Source organism: Diadema antillarum, unplaced genomic scaffold, assembly GCF_040938485.1.
Source record: "Diadema antillarum isolate AM-2024a unplaced genomic scaffold, OU_Dant_1.0 seq00000398_RagTag, whole genome shotgun sequence".
NCBI classification, from domain to species: Eukaryota; Metazoa; Echinodermata; class Echinoidea; order Diadematoida; family Diadematidae; genus Diadema; species Diadema antillarum.
The window spans coordinates 494840-517500 of record NW_027271389.1 but is presented as its reverse complement, the minus strand read 5'-3'; the positions used below and the strand labels follow the sequence as shown (position 1 = coordinate 517500).

At 39.1% G+C, this 22661-nt stretch overlaps 1 protein-coding gene across 1 annotated transcript in view; it reads left to right on the top strand.

Annotated features, from left to right (window-relative positions):
* Positions 1–13221, top strand: part of LOC139732058 (epithelial sodium channel subunit alpha-like) — a 21788-nt gene extending 8567 nt beyond the window's left edge. The window contains exons 2-8 of the mRNA XM_071642934.1: positions 1657–1928; positions 2698–2807; positions 4811–4974; positions 7167–7386; positions 10940–10997; positions 12723–12798; positions 13060–13221. Coding sequence (XP_071499035.1) covers positions 1657–1928; positions 2698–2807; positions 4811–4974; positions 7167–7386; positions 10940–10997; positions 12723–12798; positions 13060–13221 — 1062 coding nt within the window. The remainder of the gene's footprint in view (positions 1–1656; positions 1929–2697; positions 2808–4810; positions 4975–7166; positions 7387–10939; positions 10998–12722; positions 12799–13059) is intronic.
* Positions 13222–22661: the final 9440 nt, after the last annotated feature.

Sequence of the window (22661 nt, the reverse complement as noted above, 5' to 3'; positions counted from 1 at the left end):
ATGAAATGAAATGAAATGAAAATGAAACATGTGAATTTAATACTCTTACATGTACACGATCATGCAAAAAGAGTGCACGCATGAGTGGGGATATCCAGTTCCAAGATTTGATATCGATAGAAAATTCAGAAAAATAGTTGTTGGCAATTTTGATCATGTTCCGTTTGTTTCAACGTATTTGATATAACTAAAGAGCATGATTGAAGAATTTAACGCTTAAAGGGAATATATTGTTTTCTACAGATATTGCTGCATTTTCTTTCTTCACTAAATAAATTTCGGGCAAATTGCCCTTTAACTTACTCTCTAAAAAAATCGAGTGAAAATATTCACTCTTGAAAGAGTCAATACAAAAAAGAGTGAATTTAGAGTGAAATTGGAGTGAATTTTGAGTGAAAATGTTCATTTTCACTCATTTTGGAGTGACCTCAGGGATCACTCGAAGATTTTGGAGTGATCCCTGAGGTCACTCCAAAACGAGTGAAAGTGAACATTTTCACTCAAAATTCACTCCAATTTCACTCTAAATTCACTCTTTTTTGTATTGACTCTTTCAAGAGTGAATATTTTCACTCGATTTTTTTAGAGAGTAATGCTATCACAAACCTTGCTAATTCTAGGTCGATCCGTCAGGTGCCACACTATTTGTTTCAAGAATTGTTTGTTATTATATCATGCGGATGACAAATAAAAAAAAATAAATAGAAATGAAACAGATCGTTATTGCTTAATAAGATTCATTGCTCTTGTCTGATCGGCATTTAAACTCAAGTCAGTACATTTTAGCACTTCCTTAAAATATGAAATAAGAACTTGTTCAGTGATATGACATAGAAACAAACAAACAAACATCCAACAACAACAACAACAACAACAATAAAAAGAACAATAACATCAACCACTATAGGCAAATAAAACACAGCCACAGAATAGCAGCCGCTGGTTATACGCCATTGGAGCCACGGAACAAACTGACTTAACTTTTATCGTTCGCCATCAAGTGAATAATTCCTTGTCTTGTGGTAAGACGCATTACTGTTATACACAATCTGTACAGTACTTTTTGTTGTTGTTGATGATTATTCAAGAGGGGCCCACATTCTACAAGCTCTGTCTTTTTAGTGAGTCTCTCCATTTTTCGCACTTTAAGCAAAGTTTATTTCGATCACTTCTGTTTGTTTTTTTACTACAATGTATAATTACTATAAGGTCCTCCTCAATTGTTTTACATTCTTTTCGATACATAATGTTGTGTTTACCTTATTCTCTGTTGTCAAAAGAAGTGTAACTTATATGTTTTGTCGAAAAATGAAATAAACTTTGAATTGAATTGAATTGAATTGTTATCATCATGTGGATGACAAAATAATGAAAATAAACAAAAATGAAACTGATCGTCATTGCTTGATATGTGATTCATTGCTCTTGTCTGATCGGTATTAAAACTCAGTTAGTACATTTTAGCACATCCTTGAAATATGAAATATGAACTTGTGCAGTGAAATAACATAGAAACAAACAAACCAACATCCAACAACAACAACAACGATGAAAAAGAACAATTTTTTTTTCTTATTGGGCAACATTGTGAGATTTCGTCGAGAAAAGCGTTAACAATATCAGTGATTTTGACACTTTTGTTCTTTACCCGACAAGGTGTGCAACATGAACACGATGCGACGGAGTGCATTACGTAACAGCAAGTACCATCCCCTCGCCGTCTGGGAAATGGGGATCCCTCTGAACTCTACCCAAAACGAGTATCCCGAACTCAGCTTCAAGGCCATCGAGCAGTTCGATCTCGAAGGCGACCGGACCTTCGGCATGCCCGTAGTGTGGCCGACCAGGGAGGACATCGAGAAGTTCGGACATCAGGCCGAGGACCTCATCCTTGACTGTACCTATAACTGGAAACCATGTCGGATAGAGTGAGTAAAATGATATATCCAATGTCCTGAAACATGCAAATACATACACTGTATTCTATTTTTTTTTTTAAATTTCATTCAATATCGGGTTCATTTTCACAATGAAATGAGTTTGAACGAGAATAAAAAGCTATTCTCATTTCTGCTGCTGAATCACAGTCTTCTTGTTTTCAACACAGGATACATTTTTAAAAATCAAACCACGTATACAAAAGTGATATAAAAACTGTGCATAAATCTCAGACCATATAAATCTCATACATATACACACACATGCACGCACACACACACACTCACACACACACATTCTGTCGATCCATACTTAAAAATTATCGAATAAGAAATTGTGAGAGCAATGAAAGGCGCAAACACCTGGCATGGAATGACGATCAGTTCGGAGTAAAGCTTACCATTATGAAAATAAACGTAGGGGACCTTTCAATTGGAGGTTGCCGATTTCGAATCCCGTTAAGTGATTCCTTCAATCTCGCGATGATTACTTCATCATTAAAATTTTCTCCAACAATCTTTTAGACTATGTATGTGTGTGTGTGTGTGTGTGTGTGTGTGTATGTGTGTGTGTGTGTGTGTGTGTGTGTGTGCTCACAAAGTAGGCCTACAACTTTAAGAATGTTTGTTATAATGGAGGCTTGGAGTGCTAGCTCCGTTATGTAGGTTGCTAGCTTTACTGGTGATAATCATTTTCATCGATGCTATTCAAACACTATTCAACACTGCTTTTAATGGTGTATACCCCACTTTGCCACAGAAATTTCACACGGTTTCAGCACCCGGTGTACGGCAACTGCTTTACTTTCAACTTGCCCGACTCTAAGACCGGGATGGCTTTACGGACTTCTCAGATCGGCTCAAAAAGTGGTGAGGAGAGCACTTCTTGCTTTCTTTTAGCACGCAAACCACAGAGAACAGTGCACGAACAAATATTGATTCATCTCGGTGAAACGTAATTTTTGAAGAAATAATTAACGTGTACTCCACCTGAGATATGTACATAACAAGTCTGACGTGAGAAACAAAGGCCATTTCACACGCAAGAAAGTGCTGCAAAGAATTATATGCAGCGCAACCGTTGTCATAGTATACGCACAAAATATCAAAACAATGATGAAATGGTTATGGTTGGCAGATTTTCAGAATTACTCGGCTTGGAATAATATATATATATATATATATATATATATATATATATATATATATATATATATATATATATAGACAGAAGTATTGCAACAAGTTCACTCGGTTGACATCAGGTTCATCCGTATTTTATTGCTACTCGGAGTTTCATGCCACCTTCATTTAGGGGCAATCATTGCCTGATGATTGCCCCTAACTGAAGGTGGCATGAAACTCCGAGTAGCAATAAAATACGGATGAACCTGATGTCAACCGAGTGAACTTGTTGCAATACTTCTGTCTAAAGCTCTTCCTTTGAGGATATCGAGCACTCTTCATAGAAGGATAGAATCACCAAGTGTGTATATATATATATATATATGTTGATAAGGTAGTCCACGTGTTGGCAAGATAAAAAGATAAGTAACAAAGCTGCAACAAAGTTCATGCTGTATTCACCAACGGTTTATTTCTTCACACAAATTTTCGGGCGTCTCGCCGCCCTTTCTCAAGTGTTGATACTGAGAGAACAATAACAAGAATTTTGTTATTGTTCTCTCAGTATCAACACTTGAGAAAGGGCGGCGAGACGCCCGAAAATTTGTGTGAAGAAATAAACCGTTGGTGAATACAGCATGAACTTTGTTGCAGCTTTGTTACTTATATATATATATATATATATATATATATATATATATATATATATGTATATATTCTGTGTATTAGTCCAAGAGAAAATCTACAGTTATTATTGAAAACGTCACACCCGTCTTTGTCAGCTGTGAAATAAGAGGGTATATCGTTTGTAAACAGACAACAATCATAATGGGTATCATTTAATTTCATGAAACACAAGGTGACGGCAGGTGTTATTTCGAAATCACTCGCTTCGAAATCGCTCAGTGATATATTTCAAGGAAGCATATCAAATTCCTATAACATTATGACCGGCACGGCTCCTGATTGGCCCAAAAGGCAAAGTCACCTTGGAGATGTGTTAGCACGCCACAATGATGGTAGGGCCTAATTTCGGTGATTATCTTTTTTTTTTTTTTTTTTTTAGACTGAAACTAACACACTTTTCATTCATTCTGATATCGCAAACATGGCTGTATATCAACAATCCAGGAAACAGCATGGACTTAGAGTTTGGACTTATAATCTTGAAATGGGTGAATCCTGTTCATGTTTCCAGATTCCTTCGATTACAGACATCCTGACAGACTTAGAATCTTCGACCCAACGTCACACAGCCACGAGCTCGACCCCCACGAGTCATGCAACCCACGAACCAGACACTGAATGATAAAGGCCAATGTGCTCGCGACATCAAGTAAAAAGAGGCCCACGAGTTATACGGTCCACCTGCTCGACACTAGGCAAAAAGACCCAAGAGAACGGCACTGCGTACAGGAAGTGCCCCGTGATGTAATGTCGGTCCTTTGGGTCTTTATGCCTAGTGTCAAGCTTGTGTCCCCTGCCGGTCTCATGGGCCATATTTACCTTGTGTAGAATTCAGTGGCATTATTGGCCTATAGTGTCCAGCAGCACGGGTCTATTTTCCCTTGACTCGTGGGCTATCCAATGCTGAAATGGGCTGTACGACTCATGGACCTTTTATGCAGTGTCGAACTCGTGGGCTGTAAGACTCGTGGGTGTAAAGCTCGTGGGATGACCCCCCCCCCCCATACACACACATCATCTCCTATCTCTCTCGCTTCTGCCTGCGTTCCATTATATTATAGGCATCCACCTGACCTTGTTCATTGAGCAGTCCGAGTATATCGGGTACTTTGCGGGCGAGGCGGGCGTACGTGTGGCCATCCATCCAGCCAACACCATCCCTTTGCCAGAGGAGAACGGGTTCAGTATCTCACCCGGACAACAGACATCTGTCGCGCTCCGAGTGGTATGCTGTTGTTGTGATTAGTATTCCTTGACTGTAGTTTGGTATAGTACGGAATAAATTCAATAGTTTTGTCTCTGCAAGACATTCTTTCGTAAGAATCTGGTTAAACACGCGGCAGTCCCAAGTTTGAACTTCCCAGCAACCAATACGAACTTCCCGACTAGTTCAATATAGCGTTTTATAAGACCAATGCCAAATTTTTGCATGAAAATCCTGTTCGTTTGGCCGTACGGGAGGTATAATAATGTATTTTCCTTGTTTCAGATGGCTTTTAAAATGTTCTGGACAAGGTCTAACTATATGCTTCTTATTAAAGAGTGGTCACGGTTGAATGGTCTCATGTTGAATAGTAAGAAAACAGAAGTTCTTCATGACGTCCAGATTTCGTTCTCATACGTGTAGTTCCTTTCCACCCATTGATATTGATGGCTCACAGGTTCTCCTCGTAAAAATGGCCAAGAATCTTGGGGTCGTGTTTGATAATCACTTTACATTGCATGAGTATGTTACTTCTAGATGCAGGTCAGCCTCATATGCTTTGTATAAGATTAACAAAATTCGACCGTATATTGACAAAGGAACCACTGAAAGATTAGTTCATGCGTTTGTTATGTGCTACATTGATTACTGCAACAGTCTTTTGTATGGCTTACCAGACAACCAACTCCAGAAACTACAAGTTATCCAGAATGCTGCTGCAAGGCTAGTGACAAAGACCAAGAAATTTGAGTCAATATCACCCATCTTACGTGCCTTGCATTGGCTTCCTGTCAGATCACGTATTGAATTAAGATCTCACTGCTTGTTTATCAATGTTTCCACAAAATTGCTCCTTCTTACCTTTCAGATCTCCTTGCAAAATATGAACCCATGAGAGTTCTTAGATCATCACGGGAGGATTTATATGTAATACCCTCCATTTCAACAAACTACTATGGCAAACGTAGTTTCAGGCATGCCGCCCCAGAACTGTGGAACAGCATCCCATGTGATATAAAACATGCGAGTTCCATCAATATTTTCAAAATGTTTTTAAAAACGTATCTGTTTAGAAAGTAACGTAGTGATTGTTGATGATGATTTATGCAGCATTCTACTGTTTCTGTAAAATTTTATCTTTTTTGTATGTTTCTTTGTCTCCCTCCAAAGCGCATAGAGACCTTGCCAAAGGTATTATGCGCTATGTAAAGAAAGGTTATAGTAATAATAATAATAATAATTATTATATATCAGTGCTTTTGAGTATTCGTGATGGCAGTAGTCAACGTTTTGTGTAATATCGTTTAAGACTGATATTCATTTATTTCTTCCTCAAACAAATCGCAAATCACTACATGATATCATTAGAAATTACGAATTACTGACATAAAATCTGTTCGGTAAAGTCCAATTTGCACTAAAATGGGCATCTCACTATAGGACATTAAAGTTTCCCCTTCAAGTAACGATGACTTTGAGCGCAAGACAGCGCCTATTATACAAGCATGACTATGCATGACGGTCGATTTTTGAACGGGGGCGGAAGGGGGTCTAAGACGATAATCTGCTACCTCAGAAAATGGAAATGGACCCGTATTGTCATATCATGGCATATCCAAACCATACCCCTAAATGGCGTCACACTTGTAGAATATTATATCCTAACCACTGGCGCCATGCATCGCGTGGGGGCGTCATACCAGAAATGTTGTTCTGAATACATGCTACCTTTATGCACCATACGGTAGTTGGACATTGTAAAAAGAAAAAACAACAACAACAACCACAACCAAAAAACCCCACTTTCCTGTAGAATAATAAGGAATTTAGTTAAACAGATGTTAGTCCACAACACTGTCTTAGTAGGCCTAGTGATTTAAATCTCTTGACTGTCGAAAAGCCATTGTGTGAAATAGGACCATGGCGACAGAAAGGGAAAAACACTCCCTCTGGAGGAAAACGTTGAAGACTCCATGTGCATATTCATTGGTGTGCCTTATCCCTGTGTGCCTGATAGACCGTTTTTGACGCTTTTGTTTTGTTGTTGTTGTTGTTGTTGTTCTAACGCGGGTGTTCTAGCAGGTGGCTTATGGAGAGCGACCCTCGGGCTTTTGCAACAACAGCAAAGGACAGGATTAATTATTCAGCGTCTTGAAATTTACCACGTGCATTGCCATGATAACAGAGAGACTTGATCGTTTTCTTGCGTCAAGGTGGAGATCAGGCGAAAGGGCTGGCCATACAGCAAGTGCCTGGGAGACCACGTCAAGCAGACTTACGGGCCATTCAAGGGCATGCACTACACGTCACAATTCTGTCTGCAGCAGTGCTACCAGAGGGTGCTGCTGGAAAAATGCGGCTGTCAGTCCGCCCTCTACGCTACGACGGAGGGCAAGAATGCCACCACGTGTAACATTACCGACAGCTACCAGTGTAAGCCACCTTAACGCTTGATTTGCTCGTCATGCTTTCGTTGACGATTTTAGGGCGGGTCATATAGCGTGATAATGGCACTGTGCTATTTATAGTAAGTTCTTTATCAACGACAAAGCCGCCATGCACTCAAACTGTTTTCATATCTTTAGTAGATGATTTGGCTAGTTAAGTTTCCCCTCCAGTGGTCATTTCAATTTGGTTTAGTGCCCTGTATCTATTTATGGATACCACGGTGTTTACGCTTCATTACGCCTCTCTCAGTTGTGAATTAAACATCTACAAATTGGCAAGCAATGTACGAAGATGGGTGGGAAGCTGTATTGCACCCCAACCTTGATAGCTTGTCGCTGTTTTCCCTTTATTAGTGTAAGTGACAGAAGAAAACTACATCAAATAGCAAATGAAACAAGCACCGGTCAAAATTTACTTATAGAGCAGAAGTTGAAATTTCACTTTGTCTGTGAGAAGGAATGCACATTCAGGAACAAAAATCAAGACGAGAAGTAGCCAGTAACAGGGGAAACATTGTACCCCACAAAAGAAGAGAATGCATCGCGGTCATCATGTGCCACGGAACTGGGGGTTGCAGTCCCCGCCCGCACTTTCAGCTACATTGTACAATGTATTGATAAACTTGACACACATTTAGCGCGCGCACACACAAAGAGGCGATCCGTTCAAGGAGGTATACATTCGTGGTCTGCTTAAGATCCACAAAACCCCACTAAAATCAAGATTCCTCCCCTAAATTATCCCCATAGCATATTGCACCTGTCCTCGCGCCTGGTGTATATACTGTGCCCATCCCAGGGGTCCGTTTCATGAAGTCATCACACAAAAGTCTTTGTATAAATCTCGCAATGGCCGAAGTCGCTGATAATAGCTATGGAAGACTTTCAAATCCATTTCATGAAGTATCTCATAGGCCCTATACATTATAATGACTATATGTGCCTAATTATGAGCAAAAAGTCTCACATAAGGCTTTCATGAAACAGACCGCAGGAGCAGTACGATGTATTTAGAAGAAAAACAAAAGAAAACAAAAAACATTCGCAGCCCGTGATTATTGCCTCTCACGTACTAATGCCTTCAGATATAATAGTGACAAGGCCTACTTAAGATTAATGGATATCAAAGGTCTCTTCCCACCTCCCTGGTCTGAGGGGCTCTTCTGTGTCGAGCATAGACAAATAAAATGAATGCTATAAAAGATACAATATCAAAAAGATAAGGACGTTTCGAACTGTCATTTCGCAATAACGACACTGAGCCATCATTCTGATAAGGGGAAGGCAAAAATACAAACAGTAGCGTGGGACTCAATGAGAACAGGACTGGATATGGTAAACACTGTTCTAATTCAAAACCTATCCTTTGACTAGGAATCCCGTTGATTAGTAACATTGACTAACCCCAACAAATTGTGGTGCTATGCTCTGATCCGAGAACAGATGAGACTAGTCTGGCTTCCAGACCGTCTGTGTGTAGCACTAATTTCCTTCTCAGAATATTAACGCTCTCTAACGACAAATGAAGTAGCAGGTTTAGCTGGCTGGTCCTTTGCTTTCGGCAAAGGCAGCGACTTCGTCGCCGCGGAGGGCGCATTTTGTAAAAGGAATGTACAGTTGGCAAAGGGTCCGGACACCAGACTACTAGTAAGATGAGACCAAAAACGGTATAGTTTATAGTGGAAACTCTCCAGCATGCTAATTTGATTTGATAAATAGGGTGGAATCAAAGAAACACCATCTTGGCAGTTTCTTTGAAATGTGACAAACAAAATTAATATAGAAAATTGCAGAAATTAATGTTTTTATCTTTGAGAAACGGTGCGTTTGGTCGCACTCTATAATATGTGCAAGTCAGCTGAGGCGTCAGTGTTTACTTCACATCTTTCTCAATAGTTTGTACATTTTGATATCAATGGAAAATCTTTTATGTAAGTAAAGTGACAACTGAGGCAATGTTTTAGACGATATTCAATTGCTTATTTATCGTAACAGTGTGGAATCATGTGATGCGTTGGAAACGATATCCTCTTGTAAAATTGAATTCAAGAATGAAAAAGAAATTAAGCGAAGATTCCTGATACTTTTCTCAAAGACCTTTGAGGTAATGGTTAAGTTCGCTTATGCGAGTGTGTCTACCACTCTTTAGTGAAAACTTGTGAAATTGAAACATCGCTAAGTTCACTCTCTTACGTAACACAAAGCTTTCAATTGTTTGTTTGTCTTGACTTATATAATTCAGCCAAAAATAAAGTAGAGTTTTAGTTCAACATAGAGAACCTAGTCGGGCCTGAGGGACCCTTTGGTCAAGCATTTGGTATTATAGTCATGGTGACAGGGCTGTGTAAAATAATGATGCCACTGAGACCAAGAGCCTTTGGATGTCATATATCATTTTGCACATTGTATATCCTTTTTTTTTCTCTCTCTCTTCACTGAAGACGCATGCAAATTCAAAGTTGACGCCATTGCGGACAAAATTCGTCATGATTGCAGCTTGAAATGTGGAGTACCTTGCACGTAAGCACGGCAAAATCTAAGGAGAAATAGTAATTGATTTGATTGAATTTGGTTAGCTTAACATCTCCATTCACGTCATTGCATTTAAGTCCGTTTAGATTCGCTACATTTCATTTTGTTTCCATTTGACTTTGATTCTCCGTTTATCTTTCATTTTTGTATCATAACTAATTTATCTTTATCTTTATCAGTTATACATATGATAAATTTCATCTTATTTGATAAATTTCATCTTATTTTATGAGACTTTTCTCCACTCATTGCAGAACTTCTTTCGTTTCCACTTTGTTTTTGCACTTTGCAAGTTTTCGATTCAATTTCACTTTAAGTTTCGATTCAATACAATATTTCATTATCATTTAATCTATCTTTTTCAATTTCTATTATTTCTGTTCAAGATTATACTGTCCATTGTGTAGAGTACCTTTCTTTCATGTTAAATTTCTCTCTGTCAACTGCCCTGATGTCGTCCACGTTGTTCCCTTCTATTCATCTCATTAAAAAAGCTTGTTATAACTGCGCAACGATTTGGTTATGAATATAGCACACCTCTTGTCAAGGTATTCTCATACAGCCTATGCAAGCTGCTGAATAAATTCTCACATTTCATTGTTTCTTTGATATCATTTATGGGGTATTTTGTTAGATCACCTTTTTTTTTAGAAGCTCATCAGTGTTTTGTTCGGCCTTTTCCATTTTCTCATTACATTTACGGTCATCAGGTCATGGTTAGTATTATATCTTGTTATTGTAAAATTAAAAGAATGTTTGTTCATGATGGAGGAATGTAATTATCCGTTTATACCTATATGATGTATAGAGAAATCCATGTATATTTATACCTATCAATTATGACCGTTTCATTTATTTGAATGTGAAGTCGTGGCATCATCATGGAAAAACAGACAACGAAGAATTTTCAATTGAAGTTTGGGTGCCAGGACTCCTCTTTAATTTGTACCTCTGCACGAATTTAAAAATTCATCTTTTATTCCATTTCTCTATATTCATCGTGGCAGTGAATTCAACCTTGCGAAGACCATTTCTAGCACCATCTGGCCATCCGAAGCATACGAGGTATGGGTTGTGGGATAGTCCATGAAAGTGACGAGGGTATAGTATAAGTAATGATAACATACTAGTAGCAATGCATGTTGATCCAGACTAGTCTTTGCAATGTTAGTCCTTATTTTTGGGGCCCTAACATGATCATTATCAATTGTGACATTATCAGGTACCAATTCATACACAGAGACAACTGAGACATCCGGTTCGTCTTGTCAAGAGATAAACGCCTTGGACAGAGACTAGTTCGTGTACAGTATACCACGAGTCACTCTCATAATTGTATCATTCCATTATCTTCATACATTTATCTTCTCATTTTCACAATTCTTGCCATAACTGCGGGCCTATATCATTTTAAAGGGACTGTAAAGTATCGGTTGAGGTGGGGATTCATGTTTTGAACATTCCTAAGTGAGATAATGAGAAACCTCTTATGAAATATGAAAGGGCATGTATAATTCTAAGAAGGATTCAACGTTTATTTGATGAAATTTGGTTTTCACATGGCTGAGATATCCAAAAAAGGGATAATAATAAAAGGCGACAGGCCACGCCATTTATTAGGATCTCTTTGTTTCACCTTGTTTTTGGATATCTCAGCCATTTCAAAACCGATTTTCATCAAATAAACTTTTGATACCCCTTAGAATTGCATGCTCTTTGACATCTCATAGAGTGGTTCTGAATATCTTGCAAAACGTTAAAAGCTAAATCCTCACCTCGACCAGAACTGTACACACCCTTTAATCTGACATCGGTTTTAGACGCTCAAGTCATTACTTTGTTGATACTCCTCTTCCACAGATGTTCTTATACAATCGTTTACGAGATAAGAGCGAGAAAGCGGAGAGGATACTGACTGGTCTCCCTGAAACACGGTTAGATGAGTGGGTGCACGTCACAAGTCTGAGATCCACGAGTTATAGGCCTACGGCCGACGAGTCATACAGCCCACGAGCAAAACGGCACGACGTAATATCACGATACTTAATATACACAGCGTCGGCCTCTTGGGCCTTTTTGGCCTAGTGTGGGCCCTTTTGGCCTAGTGTCGGCCTCGTGGGTCTTGTTTGCCTGTCGGATTCATGGGCCTTATTATTTTGTCTCGTGTCGAGCCCATGGGCTGTATGACTCCTTGACTTTTTTTTTTTCAATGTAGAGCTCGTGGGCCGTATGACACGTGAGTGTCGGTCTTGTGGAATTACCCTAGAAGATTGACGTCCCAAAGACTATACGAGGAAAATAGATTATACACACTGTAGAAAAATGATTTTTGTGTAGTACCTGCGATGGTCTTAGTTCAGTCAGGATATCTGTTATTGTTTTTGAAGTTTTGAATCATATTCCTCTTTTGTTTTGTTTGTTTTGTTTCTGTTGACCACGATGTATACAAACGAATGCATAAAGATAGAATAAAGACTGATCATATTTAAAACGTCTTATAATTCTTTGATTGTGGAATAACATGCATACAACCTATGATCAACCAAGTGCTCACTGCAACCTTAAAACACCTACGTGGGCAGTCGTTTTATTATTCTATGTATGCATAATCATTCGATACATCTAATCTACTACAAACCATGAATCGAGGCTTCAGTTTCTACAAATACATGGGAATATGATTTTCCCGTATAATGCAGCTATAATGGTTTGAACATCATGTGAAACATTCATTTCTAATCATTGCAATTGACTTCATTCTTTGTTCTTTAATGTCTCATCCGTCAACAGGGCAAACATTGCACGCCTTGTTGTTTACTACGAGCAACTGAATTACGAATCAATCCAGGAGCGACCTGTATACACGGTACGTATGGCATTCAAGACCTGTAGACTGAAGTGAAGTGATATCGTCTGAATAAAATTTCTCTTTTCTGCTAGTTTCAGTAATCTGGTATTACTAAAATGACCCACTGACAATGCGCCAAGTCCAAAATGACTTGATTCGTTCTGCGCGACGGAAGATCATTTATTTTTTCCATGCAATAGTTTATTCCTGCCAAACTTGAATGATTGTCCTTGATTGCTCATGAATATTCATAAATGACATCGTCACGTGTCTATGTAGTCTGAGACCTTGCTCGGCGGTCTTGGAGGTCTGATGGGACTGTACATAGGCATCTCCGTTATCACGCTTGCCGAGATTGCCGTCTTCTTCGTTGAGATCATCAGGAACTTCATCGGGAAACTGCGGGGTAAGATTTACCCCGAGCACGCCCTCAACGACTAGGCTGAACGTCACACAATCAGACTGGAGCCACCAATACAATTGTACCTACCGTCGATGTAATTATTCCTACAAGCATTGCCAACTCCTATATATAATGATTAACCCTCTGAATGCTATATCGTAATCTGTCCATGGATTTATGAAATTTTTGCATTGCTGGGTCATTAGCATAAAAATGGTTAATCTCTCACAAAGGGCTCTCGCCATACGCAAGTCCGTCATGTTTGTCATAGCAGTGGACTTTTGAGACAGTTGTACTTTGTAGGGAGGTTAATACAAATTGTCGCATGCCTTAAAAGGATTTTTAACAATGTGGACCCAGATGTACGGGGTTTTTGTTTTTATGATGCTCTACCCATAAATATGCGGTTAATTCTATGCTCGATGAATTTGTCGTATAGTTCTATCAATCTTGTATACCGCATGTTGATGTCACATAATAACAAAAGAGATGATTCATCCGTCACTCACAATGTACATTTTCAATATCTGCATGACAGCATAAACCTTAGATGACAAATTGATATATTATTATGTTTAGTATTCTATTCTCATGGTACGTTTGGCATAATACCTGTAACTTAGAATTAAGATTAACAATTAAGAAACGATATAATTGTAATATTCTTTAGCCACACGATTATGACATTTGTCTTTGTTAGTATACAATCAGACATAAACTAAAGATTACAGAGTTTGACCCGGGTTTATACCTTAGCTTGTCTTTAGTATTACACGAAAATCTTATTATCAAATCATATTTCGAGTACATTTGTACAGAATTTATTTATTGTCATGCTATTGTATCGGTATAAGACTATGCTTTGATGGCTGATGTGTAAATCAACGATAGCTGTAATGGGATAAGGCAATTATATTTACAATAAATGTTTATTCAACATAAAAAAAAAAATCATGCTATACATTTGCGACTACCCTTCTTGAAGGGGCGTTCCGGACGATTTTCATAATTTCACATCATGTAGCTAGTATATCGACAGCTCCATGTATATATTTGTGGAATTTATTGTGATCCTTGAGTACAGAAACCAATACTCTGAAAAAACCTGAAGCAAATTACACTGAACAATGTTTATGACATAGAAGGCTCACACATTTCAGAAATGTAGCGGTGTATATAATTCCATTACAATATTGCTTGTTTAACAAGTGCACATACGTAAAATCTATATACGCATGCATTCTTCTTTTGTTCTGCTTCCTTGAGCCCCAACTCAATCTATATGGTGAGGCTAGTATGTCATCATCCGTCTTCATTGCAATTTGTTATAAATTTTGAAAACATTCTTATTCCTTATCCCACGAAATCACTATAAATTCTGAAACTCAGTATTCAGTATAACTGATTTACAGTATGTTGTTCAAAATAAAGGTCTGAAAATCATCCGGAGGTCTCCTCTAAAGTGACATCTGGTTTGAACAATGCTAATGTTGTTATCATGCGCATGAACGTTTTCATTGCAACTTCTTTAGAAGAAAGAGGTTGCTCTATTCTATATAAAGTGATTTGCAAATAAACGTAACCTGTGACTAGATATCATTATATCTACTATGAAGACCATCTTCAGCATGAAAACATGGTTAAATGTGGGGCGAACCAGACAAGAATTTCCTCTTTGGTTAAAGCTGAAAATTAGACAAGATTTATTCGCTCTTCTTAAGAATATTGTATTCATCATTATATACAAGTATAAATGATAAGTAACCTGGCTTCATCGGATGGTGTCTGAAAAGAAAGATACATATGTAAATAAAATGTGAATGTTTTATACATAATTGTATATTGTCATCGTTATTGTTATAATAATCAAAATTAATCATGATAATCAAAGGTAGTTGTCAATAATTATCATGAAAAGACTTGCAACGGATGTTCAAGAACATTTTTTTTTTTAGTCGAAGATCACAGTTTTAGCCTTATTCACGTCTTGAATACTGACATGGCAAATGACATTATTTATACGATTAAATCTAAGAAACCTATATACACCTTTCCTACGAATGTAAGAATTTCTTTGAAACCGAAAAAACTGGCGATGAGGGCTTGGCAAACAGTACAATTTGTCATATCAAGTTAGCCTCTTTTTAGTATTTCAATTATGCTGGCTTTATTGGGTGAATTTCTCGTCGTCGGAAAAACCTGTCATTATGATGATCACGCAATGATTGTAAGTGTTGGTCTTGTTGGTGCTTTGTCTTTCTTTTCTCTTTGTTGTGTGTGTGTGTGTGTGTGTGTGTGTGTGTGTGTTTGTTTGTGTGCTTGTGTGTGTTTGTGTGTGTGTGTGTGTGTGTGTGTGTGTGTGTGTGTGCATGTGTGTGTGTGTGTGTGTGTGCATGTGTGTGTGTGTGAGTGAGTATAGGTTCGACTCCTTTCCCGGGGACATTATATCCCCATACAATTAACACAGGCGTCTGCTGTTCCTCCGCACATTATCTTGTATTATCCAATAGGATTATGACGTACTGTTCGTGTATAGACTGCTTTAAATCCATTTTGTGTCATAAAATATAATTCAACGTCTGTATACGCTGAATTTGTAGATATTGATCGTTATCAAAAGATCTGTAGATGCAAATGCAATTTGTGTGGAAACTTAACATATTAAATGAAATGAAACGAATCAGCATCTTCTGGAAATCAAACGCGCGTAAAACCTGAATTACCGCGGATATGCATATGAAAATGCCTAAAGACCCGGTCACACCGCCAGAACTTTGCTGGAGCATTCCTGGAGCGGTGAAAAAAAAAAATCATCACCGCTCGTAACCGTTCACCACCGTTTAACAGAAGTTGACCTCCGTTACAGTCCATGGGCCAAGAGCCGAAAAATGGGTTGTTGAATACCACCCGAGGTGGCAAAACCTTTTTGGTGTCATTTTGTTTGTCGGATATAGATACGCTTATCAAGCTATGATAGCATTTCCAGATGAGTAGCTTAGTCATAATAAATGAATTTTAAACCAATTTGGTCTCGTTTTTATATCCCTATACTTCTGAATTGAAACTAACCGCTATACATATACGAGCACTGCCTTCTGTATTTCCACAGGTGTTCTGTTGTAAACGCGGTGCGCTTAGTCTTCATTCAAGGCAGCGAAGGGAATATCCAAAGGGTTATGATGTCCACAGCTGTCACGCGGTGCGCTTAGTCTTTCCAATGTACCGTTATCATATCTAAAGTTCCTAATAAAAGGGATTATCTATACTGTTTTTATACCACCCTCTCAACAAATACATCAGTTTTAAACAAAAATCACTCTGTTCGTTTACAACATTATTAATTATAATGTATTGTAGTTTACCGGTACATTGTTTTTGCATAATCTTTCATTGTTGGATGGAAATAAAACGACATTGGCGTGGTATTAGCGTTTTCAACCCAGCGTTTTCACCGGAAAATGATAAATAATTGGAAAAGACGCTAAAATTCACGAGAAATTGCTTTTTTTTTTGTTTTTAGATATAGGGATATACACTGTCTCATAACCTTTGGATATTCCCTTCGCCGTCTTGAATATTAGACTAAGCGCTGTGGACATCATAACCCTTGGATATTCCCTTCGCTGCCTTTAATAAAAACTAAGCGCACCGCGTTTACAACAGAACACCTGTGAACATACAGAAGACAGTGCTCTTCTTTGTATAGCGGTTGGTCTCGATTCAGAAGTACAAGGATATAACAACAAAACCAAATTGGTATAAAATTCATTTACTATGACTAAGCTACTCATTTGGAAATGCTATCATAGCTTGATAAGCATATCTATGCCCGACAAACAAAATGACACCAAAAAGGTATTGCCACCTCAGATGGTACCAATATCTGGCCTGGCCTATGGACTATCAAGGCAACGCCGTATACGCTCGGCCACCGCTGATGGTCCCTCCTACCGCTCCGAAAGTTTTGAGCTACACAAAATATTGCGAGCGGTAAGGAGCGGGCAATTTTCCGCTCCGGCAAAGTTCACCACCGCTCCAACAACGCCCAGTCAAAGTCTGGCACCGCTAGACGCAAGTGCATGGACGCTTGGGTACGCTAGGCCAACGCTGCTTCGCCAGCTTTGCCCGGGCGGTGATTAAAGGTTGCACAAACTTTGGTGGAGCGGTTGCAAGCGTTTTACGAGCGGACACGGGATTGCTGGAACGGTGTCGGGCGTTGAAGCAGCGATCCATTGCGGTGATGAACTTTGGTTTGGCGTAGGTATGGAGATGTCGGAGCGGGACCAGAATTTGGCTATAAATACGGGGAGAAATGGACCAGGAGCCCATTTGGAATTAAGCTGCCGTTGAGTGCAGACCTCATTTATATCGCATTTGCTCAATTTAATGTTGAAGTAAAATACATAACAGTATTTTTTCCACAGTTAAATATTTCTTGACACAACAGTGGGCCACATATATTTACCTGACTCCATTGGTTCAGCTGCCTGCTCAGTAATGATCTTCTTGGAGGCTGCTGCCTTTGCTTCGCCAGCCTTCCTCCTCTTTTGTCCACGTGGCATGATGAACTTCAATTATCGACTTCTATCAAAAATATATCAGAACTTCTATCACAGCGATCCGTTCAGCTCCGTAGTCAAAAGCGGTATGCCGCTAAACCAACTTTAAACCCCCGCCGATCGCGAGCCAACGCCCGCATGCGCAGAACGCCGCTCTATCAACGCTCGCGTCACCGCTAAACCAACGCTCGCCGCTAGCTACCGTTAAACCAACGTTAAAGCAACGCCAGCTTCAGCGGTGCACCGCTAAGGCAACGCCCGTGTTTTCGATTTTTTCCCATTTTGTGCGCGGTGACGAGCGTTGTCGAAAATCGGCCCCCTCTCCCTACCGTTCAAGGAACGCTCCAACAAAGTTCGGGCGTTGTGACCGGGCCTTAACATGACTATTGTATATAAGCTCCAATCATTTGCATTGTCATCCAAGAACATTATGGATTTACGATATTATTGTGCGACTGCAGCATTTTGGTGTCAGATTTTACGAAACTATATAAACTCTGAACATGGGGAAGAGAGAGGAATACGAAAAAGATTCTATTCTATTTCAGTGTATAGGTCCTAAACGAGATTTGGTGGTCCTAATAGTTGTCGGCTTTTAGGCCTTTACCGCTCGAACGGAAAATCGGCCAATGCCTGTGGAGGCATAAACATTAATGAGGCCGTTGTGACCATATTATGTATAGATCTTGCATCCTGTATAAAAACTCTGAAAAATGATGCAAGGAAATTTCCAACGAAACCAAGCACACCTGAAGGAAGCATTTTTATGCCTCCGCCACGAAGTGGTGCCGGAGGCATTATGTTTTCGGGTTGTCCGTCCGTCCGTCCTTCCGTCCGTCCTTCCGTCCGTCCTCCTCCGTCCGTCCTTCCGTCCGTCCGTCCGTCCGTCCGTCCTTCCGTCCGTCCGTAATGAATTTTGTGGACAAGGTAACTATCAAAACCTTTTGAGGTATCCTAATGAGACTTGGCATGTATGTGTATTAGGGGGTGAAGTTGTGCCTATCAACTTTTGGGTGCCCATGCTCAAGGTCAAAGGTCAAAACTTCAAGGTCAAATACATAAAATTTCACTATTTCCATCATATCTATGCAATGCCTGAAGATATTTTCTTGAAACTTAGTGTATACATGTATTACCCAATTAAGATGCTCTGGTGAAAGTTTGGGTCATGAGGTCAAAGGTCAAAGGTCAAAAGGTCAAGTAAAAATATTAAAACTTTACCTTTTTTCTCTGTACCTTGGAAATTGTTCTAGGTCTCTTCATGGAACATAGTATATATATACTTTACCCATACATGTACTGACTGGCAGTGATTATCTAGAGAATTAAGGGTTCATGGGGTCAAAAGTCAGGGGTCAAAGGTCAAGGGCAACACTTCAAAATTTTACTATTTCCCTCATGTTTATGCAATGCCAGCAGGATTATTATTTTTATTTTATACTACGTGTATGCATGTTTAACCTAATAGAGATTCTCTGGAAAGTTTTTTTTCTTTTGTTTTTGCCTCAAAGGTCAAAAGGTCAAAGATCAAGTGAAAGTGCTGAACTAAGTTTTTCCTCCATATCTCGGAAGTGGCTCAAGTTATCTTGAAACGTACTACATATTTATGCATCTTCTGCCTGACAGTGATTATCTTATGCATCTTAGGGTCAAAGGCCAGATGAAAATGGAAACAATTTACTATTTGATACAAAAATTGCACTTTTTCTCCATACCTTGAAAATTACTCAATGCATAAACGTATGAATGGGTCTAAGTCAAGTTAAAGTCCATAAATCCCAAAGACATGCTCTCCTCTTCATCCAATTTAACCTAGGTCAAGGAAGGTGAGCATTCTACACATTTTGACAAACTTGTCATTTTAACATTTTGCCAATTTTGTGAAAATGTAATCACACATTGTCCACATGTACTATTTAGACCTATTAGGAGAATCATGCATTATGGCGGAGGCATACCAGTCGCCATAGCGACATTTCTAGTTTGTAAATATTGAACGGTATGCTTTAATGCAGTTTATCAGGATGATAAAACGATAGTGAGTCACAAGCATGACGAGGGGCAAACTATACAATAATTCTTAGTTGTGTGAATTTATGTGGGTGTGAATATGTGCGTGTGTTTGTGTGAGTGTGTGTGTGTGCGCGCGCGCATGAGTGTGCGTGCGAAAGTGGAACATTTATACACCGATTTACAACACGATATATTATCTTCAAATGGACAGGTGACGTATCATATAAATTTCGGGGAAGAATAATGAGGAGTTGTAATGCTTTTGTGCACGTGCACTCGGAGAGGTCGTTCGTAGCGTTTGCCCCCTATCCATATACCAATGCTTTATACGTGTTAAAACGTTTTAATCACAGGATAATTGTATTCAACGAGGCAGACAAGATCAGTTGGGCGTCGTCTCAATCATAATGATTGTGTCCTTTGATCGACATGGATATTGTATAGTCCTTCACTTTCCTTTTTGTTTGATAGAGGATGAACGCCAAAAATAATCGCACAAACTAACACATTTAGCACATAGGAATCAACACGCCCTGATAAATGGTGTTGACATTTTCAGTCAAGAATGTAACAACGGACACTGTCTATGGTTTATGGCAGGTTCACCCTTATCAAATAGAAAGCTCCATTCTTCACACGAGGCAAATGTAACGCTTTTAAAAGATTAGCAATCATACTTCGGAAAGAGAGGGAAAAGCAAATTCGACCTTTGTCCGAGATATTGAATTCCGCGTGTTTTAGGATAAACATTGCCCCTGAATCCAAAGTGTTTTCCTTGTTCAGGTCACTACTATGCACACTCCGACTCGGGAAGAAATCGTACTACACAGCCAGGGGCGGATCCAGGGAGGACTGCAACCGGCGCACGCCCCCCCCCCTTTATTTTTTGTTGAAACAAAAGAAATAAAAAGAAAAAAAATGGGGGAGGGGTGCGTGCGCCCCCCCTTTATTTTTGTAAACGCGCCCCCTCTTTACGAAATTCCTGGATCCGCCCCTGACAGCACTATGTTGATACCAACCAGCCACTCAATCAATGTTCCCATATAAGGGACATATTAAAATTTCGGCTTGCAATGCGTGTTTTCCTGTAGAACGAAATGAGGGCGGTACCATGCAGGTGAAAATATCATAGGTGAACATGCTAGAAATAAACATGTCATCAGACGTATCAGAAGCCAGGGGATTTTTAACAGAATCAGCCAAACGTTCATATTTAACTGCTTATGTTTGCTGTATAGGCCTCTGATTTTGATTCGATATTAAAACTGTGCTTGGAGAAGATTATAGCATGGGCCCTTATAGAATATATAGAACATCAATACCTCTTATAATAGCACAACCGCTGACTTTTTACTGCTGACATTAATACCTTTGACGGTTTTACCGGTGGCACTCTATATAGCCTGTGCCTTATCTATATACAGTATGCCCTCCCAAAATTTACAATCGGATTTTCGCATTAATAACTTTTAAAATAATTGAACAATCTGAATGCTATTTCAGAGAATGAAACTGTAACTTCTTGCCTACATTTTGCAGAAAACCCCATTCAATTTGGTTATGCGATCACAGAGAAATGTGGATCGTAACAGTTGTAAAGTTCGTCATGGGTCCGCTTTTTCCAAGTTCAGCACTTGGATGATCTTGGAACTGTGAACACAATGGGCATACACTGGAGGGAAAGGATTCCTGATATGCTCTACAAAGATCCTCATTTCTCTCTGACCACTGAACATTTCTTGAGCTGCAGTCCCTATGAATATTCAAATGAGTGAGTTGATGATGTCATATTCATACCCTCAAACATTTTCATGTACGTTATAAATTGAAATCGAAAAAAATAATTTTTTAGCTAATACAAGTAAAAACGTGTTCCCATACCAAGATATATCTGAGTTAATAATTTTTTTTTAAATTTTATATCTATACAGCTGAAATATGAGATATTTGTCATTTCTGTACATGAAATGAATATGAAATTGTGAGAGCATGACATCGTCAACTTGCTGATTTGAATGTATAGAGAATAGGTTTACTTCAAATGCAGAACATTCAAGTTCATTTCTATATTCGCCATTAATTTCAGAGCGTTGGAATTCATATCATTCATGTTCAATGTAGTCACAGATGTGTCAAGATGTATATTACACGTCTTGCAATGGAAATGAAGTACAAAGTTGTATTATAGGCCTACATACATTATGTTTCAGTGCATATCCCCCATTCCATCTTTTGAATTTGGCTCTAAAAAGAATTAAAAAATCGTGAATTAAGTCATGCATGGTTTTCAAATACATTTTCCACAATTCCACAATTTCTCGCAGGGGCTTGAAAAATTATCAAAATCTTATAATCCATAATGCTGTGATCCATTAAACAAGTTTTGGGAAGAGAGCAGCTGGAAACGTGCGACAATCGAACAATCATAAATCCACAGTATTTAGACCCTTATATGGGTATTGAGCTACAAGTGTTACAGATGTCTGAGGTCTCTTTTGCAATAGGAAAGCTGAACAAGTGAGAACAGCTCAGCTGTTCGCCTCGAATCACGAATCCGTGCGCTTGTGGGTGTATACAGGGCTGTGTAAGGTACAGCTGAGGAATGTGTTAAAAACAGATTGGGGTAGTTAGCATCTCCGAAACGAAGGTTCGAAAAGTGTGCTGTCTATACATCACAACTCGGATACATCTGTGCATCATCACGGTCCCTCCAGGAGACAGTGGAATATCATGTCTAGGAGTAGCACAGTGCTATAAACTGGAGAAACTGTTAAAATCACCTGCTTTTCGTGAAGTCAAGAGCTTGAATAGCGCGCCATTTATTACCCTGGAAGCCGGGCGGACGTGCAATACAGAACTCGAGTGAGTTGTCTCACCTCCCTGCTCGAGTCGAGTTCTGTGAGTTC